This window comes from Salvia splendens, chromosome 4 (assembly GCF_004379255.2).
Source record: "Salvia splendens isolate huo1 chromosome 4, SspV2, whole genome shotgun sequence".
Classification (NCBI taxonomy): Eukaryota; Viridiplantae; Streptophyta; class Magnoliopsida; order Lamiales; family Lamiaceae; genus Salvia; species Salvia splendens.
The window spans coordinates 39,531,338-39,539,604 of NC_056035.1; the positions used below are offsets into that span (position 1 = coordinate 39,531,338).

The 8,267-nt window shown below is 35.1% G+C and overlaps 2 protein-coding genes across 2 annotated transcripts; both read right to left on the minus strand.

Moving 5' to 3' along the window:
* Positions 1 to 1,701: 1,701 nt before the first annotated feature.
* On the minus strand, positions 1,702 to 4,196 carry LOC121801447 (RING-box protein 1a-like). The gene is made up of 5 exons (XM_042200938.1): positions 3,877 to 4,196; positions 3,699 to 3,749; positions 3,560 to 3,619; positions 2,083 to 2,154; positions 1,702 to 1,991 (listed from the first exon to the last, which is right to left on the minus strand). Exons 1-5 carry the CDS (start codon positions 4,022 to 4,024, stop codon positions 1,954 to 1,956), a joined length of 369 nt encoding a protein of 122 aa, XP_042056872.1. The 5' UTR covers positions 4,025 to 4,196; the 3' UTR covers positions 1,702 to 1,953.
* Positions 4,197 to 5,828: 1,632 nt separating this feature from the next.
* Positions 5,829 to 7,999, minus strand: LOC121797908 (serine/threonine-protein kinase RIPK-like). Its single transcript, XM_042196676.1, has 4 exons — positions 7,503 to 7,999; positions 7,238 to 7,373; positions 6,680 to 6,816; positions 5,829 to 6,612 (listed from the first exon to the last, which is right to left on the minus strand). Exons 1-4 carry the CDS (start codon positions 7,881 to 7,883, stop codon positions 5,992 to 5,994), a joined length of 1,275 nt encoding a protein of 424 aa, XP_042052610.1. The 5' UTR covers positions 7,884 to 7,999; the 3' UTR covers positions 5,829 to 5,991.
* Between the last annotated feature and the right edge of the window lie 268 nt (positions 8,000 to 8,267).

The following is an 8,267-nucleotide window of genomic DNA, read 5'->3' on the forward strand; positions in this document are numbered from 1 at the left end:
TTTGTTTCTTATTCAATATTATAAATAGGAGAGACTATATCATTTTATTGTCAATCAATGAAATCATATGTTTAGCTCATTGACTTGAGTATCACGGAACTCTAATTATTTATAGCTGCCGACCAGATTGAATCTCGCGTTCAGCTCTTCTTCCGGAGATCACCGCCGACCCAAGCATTTCGGCGCCGGATTAATCAACGGATTTCTTGTTTCTGTGCTCTACCCGGAGAACCGATTGCTTAAGAGGAAAACCCCTCTTAACATTATATTTCTTCCGTCCCATAAGAATATGCACTTTCTAAATATGGAATTATTTTCTCTGTAATGAGGTGTGACCTATTTTCCACTAACAATACTTTAATTATTTTTTCTTTCTGCTTTTTTTCTACTTTATTAATTATGCATTAAAACTCGTGTATAATTAAAAGTGTATATTCTCACGGGACAGAAGAAGTAATGGTGAGGTATTTGTCATGGAAATAATAGTGCGGAATATGTTGATTAAAACGGGAGTAGATCTGGCCCAATAGGATTGTTTTAGAGCTAAAATGATATTGAACTTTAGTAGTCCATATATTTTAAATTTATTTGAGCTGTATGAATCACTGAATCACTATGATGTGCTCCATCAATTATGTTCCACTTGAGGTTTTAGCATATCAATATGCTGACCTACCTGCATTATATGAACTCATTATGATCTTAATTAAATATATATATATATATATAGTCCAATATATTTGAGTTTTTCTATGTTATTGAATAGTACAATGTAACTGTTTCAATTTGAGTTATAAGATAATATTGAAATAAAATAACAAATTAAATTCTCAATCTCCAAAGTAGACAAATATCTCATTAATTGAAAAAAATGTATAATTATGGGGCGAGCTTGTTTACTTTTTCTATCTTCAATGTGCAATAGATAGGCTTCCTCTTCGATGCAATAACCTCCAAATCAAATAAAAAAAATATAAATTAATACTTGATAATATACGACACTAAAACTTTAGTGGATAGAATATTGGATAAGATAAAATTAATAAACATATCACACATGCACTGGTTCACTGTTGCATTAACAATAAGCAAAAGGAATAGTTTGTGGAATGTAGGTGCATCTCTTTACTTTTGGTGGGATACATCCATCATACATATCCTTCTTATTTAATTACTCAAAACCAACACAAGAAATCTCTTTTCTCAAAGTTGGATGAGTTTTACACCCTTGAGTACTGCATTTTCTTTGATTGTAAATTTGTTTTTAACAAATATAGGGAAAAATATCACACCCTTTAAATTTATTTATCCATAAACAAAAGTTTTACTCATGAGAAATAAGGATATTATAAATAAGGAGAGAAAGTTATAATAAAAAAAGGGGGGATTTAAAGAGTGAGGATTTTCTTTTCCGTCGTAATTTCATAGTGGAGCAATAAATTTACAAGCAAAGATAATAGTACACGAATAAAATCATCTTACAAAATTAGTTGTGTTTCATTCAACTATTTTACCAAACAAATTTTGTGTTTGGCAAAGTATCTGACACCTATTAAAAATCAAGATCCTTCTGAATCTTGAGATTTTAAAACTGGCATTTCCATTACATTGGCCAGTTCTCAAATTATGCACCATCAAATTTTCTAGCAGATCATAATAAGAGAAATGTGTAAAAATTTGCACAAAACAGAAAGAAACAACTGAGCAGCCAAAAAAAGAAAAGAAACTGTGGTAGATAATCGTTTTTCGATATCATGGTGCTGATAATAAGTAGCCAGAGCAAAACATGTGTCTAATGATGTCCCGTTTAGAAAAAAGATGTCCAAATGATATATTATGATGATTCAGCTCCTGGTTCTTTAAGGTTTGCCCCAAGAAGAAACAATAGGAACACTAATATTCTCTTGGCCAAACTTGAAGGAAGAAGCCAGTGAACCAGTCCAGTGACAAACTCTAGTGGCCATACTTCTGAAACTCCCACTCGCTGTTGTCTGTAAGTTATTGTTGACCGTAAGATACCATCGTGGCGTGGCGCAATAATGGCATGATTAGGTTGTAGTATGCAACGTAAAAATGACTTACCAAGAGGACAAACTTGGCGAGTCTTAAGCCACCTGCTGATGCAGTGGAAGTGGAAAGCATGGTTGCAAACCCCTATAGAAATTATAGGATGAAAAATATAAAAAAAAATTGAAAACTGCAAGAAACTAAAATACAAGGAGATGCAGTAAATATTTATGATCCGGGACGATGAGTTATACTGGATGGAAGATAGTGAAGGTACTGCTGAACCGACAATATATGAAAATTAGTTCATGCTCTTTGTCATGCACAACATTCCAGTCATGAAATGGCCATACTTAGACAAATAAGAATAAACGTAAGAAAATACCAAGAGCACTTCTTGAGAGAGAGAGAGAGAGAGCAACTGAATGTGAAGATAATGGGCATCACAGACCAACTAATCGATGAATACAAAAGAAAACATCCTTAAAACTTTAATAAAATAATGAAACTGCATGAGCAAAACAACATTGTAAAGACTAGGACTAAATCTTCCTCACACAATACAGCTTTTTAAGAAGCCTAAGATGACACGCCATGAAGGATTCAAGGTGGCTCATCCAACTGTTGCTATAATCAAACAAGGTATAAACTTCCTATCTAATAGTAGTTTGCACTATAAGCTAAATGGGAAATCTAATGGAATCATGGCAACATCTAAAACAGCAGCATCACATTTTATCACTTTTCAATTTAGCAGTCTATACGGCTACACTTAACTTTAGGCAATTCTCTATTTGTGAGTATATAACTGCAGAAGCTAATTTCAGATGGAATATTGGAATGTGTATATTTTTTCAGAAAGACAAAATGAAACAAACTTAATGCAAAAGAGAAGCAAGACACCCATCGCTGCCAGAGTTTGAGATTTGAGTAATGTCTTGACAAATTAGTTTTTGCTAGCCAGGCATTTAATATGGCCACATGTAGCTATTAATGAATTCTCACTAAGTTGTGACGATTAACCTTTGGTAGAGTTTATGAAGACTAGGAAAATAAGAAATTAGCAGACATGGGATTAAAAATCGATCTTAAGTTCTTAACATCAAACAATCATCCAAATTCTTGATTTACAGTCATATAGTTTTCCTTTCTGAATGACTCGTCTACAGCTCAGGAAAACTTAGCACCAATAGCTAGCCTCCTCCAATTCATCAGCAACATATATTTATCTTAACAACACAATAATGACTACAGACCCCAAACGACATAAAATCCAACCTAATAACATAATGCTTATACTTTGGTGGGTAGAGTAGTTGGTGAAAAGTAATTCCATCTTTACTCTTCCAGATTTCAACTGGGTAGATAGCCCAATGAGGTGGGATACGATTCATTCATTCCTGTCTTCCTAATGCCTCAGATCATAAAGATGATAGATCTATTACTTTATCCACCTTTATCCATTAAACTATCTTATTCTATATCACAATTTCGCAGAGAAAACAAGAGTAAAAAATTGTAAGGATTTGAAGTACTCTATATAGCAACATACCCCAAGCAACCGTGCATTCCTCGCTCGTCGCACTAGCTTGATTAGCCTGGCACTCAATGCCTATCAACAAAAATCACCAAAATTAAACAAAACGGATCGAAATTCGAAAAAAGCGTGGACAAGATAAAAAGAGACATACATAGATCCATGATGTGGTTCCTGCAAATAGCACAATTATCGACCACGATATCTGCAACAGTACGAATTAGGGTTTATCAATCCAAATCACACGAAAATTTCAGAACGAATTACAAATCGCATATACTCATAATAAATCGATTCGAATCGGAAAATAGGAGTGGAAATAGAACAAATACCCCAAGCCCAAAGCGAGACGGCGTTCCACTTTTTAATCTCGAATTTCTTAGATTTCTTGCAGGAGTGCGGCGTGGTAGTGGAAGGGCCGGCGCCGGATGAGCCCTCTCCGGCCGGAACCATGTTGACGTCGGTGTCGAGTGTCGACATCTTTACTAGGGTTAATGGCAGCTGTTTTGCAGAGTTATAGTTTGGGGGAAGGCAATGGCAATTCAAATCTTTGTAGATCAAAAAGGAATCATACTTTTCTATTGATTAAACTTTATAATCATAATTGTTGTGATGATTCATTAAAAATATTTAGATTTCATGTAATAGTTCGAATTCTAGATATTCTACATATTCGATTTATGATTGAATTTCGATTTCGCATTATTCTAATTTCTAGAATTTTATTTTACAATATTTCTTTTTTTCGTCAAATAAAAAGTGCATAATATTGTACATAATATTAAATTAATAATTTGCATGTATGAAATACTGCCAAATGTAGGGAATTTATCTTTCTTCTTACTTGGAATGCATTTGGTGTGGAAGCCGTAAACCTAAAATTTTTCCATAGATTGATTGAAAAGATATAAAAAAAATAAATAAATACTCCATCCATTCAAGATTTAAAGAATTATTTTAATTTATTTTAAAATTTTAAAAATTATTTAACTATATAAAAAGTTAAATAATAAAAGTTAATGAAATATAAATGGTTCTAAAAATCACAATTTTTGGTTGAAAATTGGTATTTTTCACGAAATTAAAACTTGGTCATAAATTTACATCTTGTAGTGAATTTTTCGAGAGATTAATTTTTTCCTTAATTAAAATTGGCATGACACATTGGATTATGTAGTGGAACAAAACGATCAACATAAGAAACAACATCGATTTTAATAGATGTAAAATGTAATATTAGCATAAAGAAGCCATTAATAATGCAAGAACAATTCGAGTAATATGCTAGTGATTTTTTGTTGAATTTCGATGGGTATACTGACATAACGTATACGGTTATATATATTACTCCATAAGTAATACTCCTATTTTAGAATTATAAAAAACATATTGAAATTGTTCCACTCACAATAGTATAAGTGTCAACTCAACTTTGTTTTCTCCTTAATAATAGTAGTAATATTATTAATTAATAATTAGTACGAGTAGTTTATAGTACACACTATTTCACCAACCTCTATACATTCCAAATCAAATAATCGTTTGGTTTATTGTCAATATCGTCGTAGGGATCTAGAAATGAAATAAATAATGAAAAATAAAATATACAGAAGGAAACAAAGAGGTTTTTTCGTACACACTAAGCTTTCTATAGTCCACAATATATAATACGATGCTTCTATAGAATATTTTCTATTTTGTACCCATTCTCAAGACTAAGTTGTTGTTAGCCAATAATAAGCCATAACATTAAAAAACTATTCATTTATTATTCTTGTATTATTCTTTTTTTTGTTTTGTTTTCATTGATTGCCACTCAAAAAAAAGTCAAAACAATCTCAAACAATTCATGAAAAATGTGAAATCGACGCCATGTTTTGCCTATAAAGTCATAAATTATTTCCATGCCGTACTTAATATCTGACCTGTTAAATTAGTGTATTGGTATTGTTTATTAATTATCAAATTAAAAATATAGATTTGTTTACACTTGCTTGTTTGCTTACTTCTCTGCATTGGATAAGAGCATTAGCAACCGTGACGAAAATAAAGAAAGACATGGCCTCTTCGACCGTGTTACGGACTCAATATTCAATATTTCAATATCAACTGTGAGAACAATTGGTGTAGGTTTAAAAGATCAAATGAGTATTTCCTAATATACAATAAACTAGTCTAATAGAATGAGTTGTGTGTTTCATTTTATTGAGAGCCCAATCTCTTACAATAATCAAACGAGAGCCACCATATAGAATAATGTCAATTTTTTTTGTTAACAAACCAATAATCCAAAAATAACCAATCTTCCCTTTTCATAGCATAAAAAATCACAAAATTCAAATGAATAAAAAAACCATGATTACACTTGGCCTAATCACATGTGCAATTTTACACAAACCAGCAGCAGCAATGGTTAAATTTATGTACAAAAAGGTCTGCATTTATGATCACACTCTCCTCATCCGGTGGTGGTGCGGCGAATTCATCTCTGCGAAAGTGAGCGGCGATTTCGGAGACTTCGCCGCCGGTTTCCGGTGATTCTCCCTCTTCGTCTCCGTGTGTTTTTCTCCGTTGCTCGATATTTCTCTCGAATCACTATCCGTGGAGACGAAGACGAAGGTTCCAATTTGGTTTCCGCCGCTATCTTGCAACGGCTCCAAGACTTGGATCGCTTCGCTCATCGTGGGCCGGAGTTTCGGGCGGTGGCTCAGGCACTGGTACGCGAGTGCCGCCGCCTTCTGGGCCCCGGCCTCCGAGTACTGGCCTTCCAGTCTGGGGTCCATCAGGCGGCCCAGCTTGCGCGGGCTCTTGAGTAAGGCCCGCGCCCATTCGGCCAGATTCTGCTCCCTGGAGGGGCGGGTCTTGTCTACTGACTTCCGCCCAGTGAGCAGCTCGAGCAGTACTACTCCGAAACTGTACACGTCGCTCGCAGCTGTCAGGTGACCTGTCATGATGTACTCAGGGGCAGCATACCCCTGTGTGCCCATGACTCGTGTGGAGACGTGCGTGTTGTCTCCTTCTGGGCCGTCTTTGGCCAGCCCAAAATCCGAGAGCTTAGCTGTATAGTCCTGCAAACAGTGAGGGCCCGTTCTATTAATAATTATTACTTTGAATAATCAAAGTGATTGTTCTTACCGAGTCGAGCAAAATGTTGGAGGCCTTAAAATCACGGTATATAACGGGCTTTTCGGCTTCGTGGAGGAAGGCAAGCCCTTTGGCTGCCCCAAGAGCTATCTTCATTCTTGTTGGCCATGGAAGTGAAACCGAAAATCCTGAAATAGTGTAAAAAACATTATTCTTTTTTTAATTTCAAGTTAATTCAAATAATCACATATTTTTTTCTATTGTATATCAATCATGTAGAAAATTGAAATAATAATTTTATAATGTGTGGAATGATCCACCAACTCATCTCAAATTGTCCAATAAAAAATCAAGAATAGTTATACTAAAAGATTAAGTAACAACTTATTCAAATCAAATTCTTTGGCATTTGTCACCTACCAAGAAAAGATTGATCCATTCAACATGACAGTTAGATAAACAAATACATCCTCCAAAACACTTTTTTTTTTGTTTCAATCAACTTCAAACTCCAACAGTCCCATCTAATTGAATTTTGCATCGAATTAATTAACTAAGCAACTTACTTATAATTTTGGTGACAAAATTAAATAAAAGTTTCTAACTTACTTCTGAAAAGCTGGTTTTCAAGGCTTCCTCTTGGCATGTATTCATACACCAAAAGCCTGTGTTCTTCCTCACAACAATATCCAATCAGCTTCACCAAATGAGCATGTCTTAATTGACCAAGAAAAATCACTTCTGTCTGTAAATCAATCAAGAAAAAAAACATGATTAAACCAAAAGTCAACCATATTTCATCATGCATAAATGAAAAATATGTAAAATAGATTGTCAGTACAATGAAGTACAACTTAATTGATAAGATATTTACCAGCCATTCGCGGTGGCCTTGTCCACCATCCAAATCAAGGAGCTTAACGGCGACGGGCTGGGCCTTGAGGCCCGGCCTAAGCTTGTCATCAACAAAGCCCTTGTGCACGGGCCCGAACCCGCCTTCGCCTAGGAAATTACTCGACGAGAAGTTCTGCGTGATGACCTTGAGCTCCTGCAGCGTGAAGACATGCAGATTCGAGCCGGCAAGGGAGATGGAGAGATCCTCGGAGAGCACGGTGGAGCTGCTGAAATCGGACATCAAGATCCTCGGGAACGAGGTCTGCTTGGCGACCGGCTTCTTCTTGACCCGGGCCGGGGCCTCGGGCTTGAAGCAGCTCGGGAAATAGTCCTGCCATTTCATCTTTCTCTTCACTGCCATTTGACAATGAGGGGTTTTGGTTGTGTTTGGGGTTTATATGGGGAAATATTTGAGGGGTAATGTTGAAATGTTCAAGAATTATACAAAGACATGGAGACAAGAAGTGTGCACATATCTCCTTTTATAATGAGACTTAGTAATGTTTTAATTTTATATAGTTAGTTATGTGTGTGTAATAATGTACAGCTATACCATATATGTTCACCTACTGTCCTAACATACGTATCCCATTTGACAGTACGTGAAGTTGAAAAGTTTTACTAGCTTGACTCATTGCCGGTCTACTTTGATTTATTTTTCACCTAATGTATAATTTTATTTAATTATGGTAAAATATGAGGTATCACGTGAAGTGACAAAAACTATTACCCGTACCTTTTACTT

Excerpts from the sequence above, each read along its gene's own strand:
- LOC121801447 (XM_042200938.1), bottom strand. The coding sequence starts at position 4,024 with ATGTCGACACTCGACACCGACGTCAACATGGTTCCGGCCGGAGAGGGC. Across the intron at positions 3,620-3,698 it reads GAACCACATCATGGATCTAT|GCATTGAGTGCCAGGCTAAT; the intron begins GTATGTCTCTTT and ends TTTTGTTGATAG. Across the intron at positions 2,155-3,559 it reads GGAATGCACGGTTGCTTGGG|GGGTTTGCAACCATGCTTTC; the intron begins GTATGTTGCTAT and ends TAATTTCTATAG.
- LOC121797908 (XM_042196676.1), bottom strand. The coding sequence starts at position 7,883 with ATGGCAGTGAAGAGAAAGATGAAATGGCAGGACTATTTCCCGAGCTGC. Across the intron at positions 6,817-7,237 it reads TGAAAACCAGCTTTTCAGAA|GATTTTCGGTTTCACTTCCA; the intron begins GTAAGTTAGAAA and ends ACACTATTTCAG. Across the intron at positions 6,613-6,679 it reads CCAACATTTTGCTCGACTCG|GACTATACAGCTAAGCTCTC; the intron begins GTAAGAACAATC and ends CACTGTTTGCAG.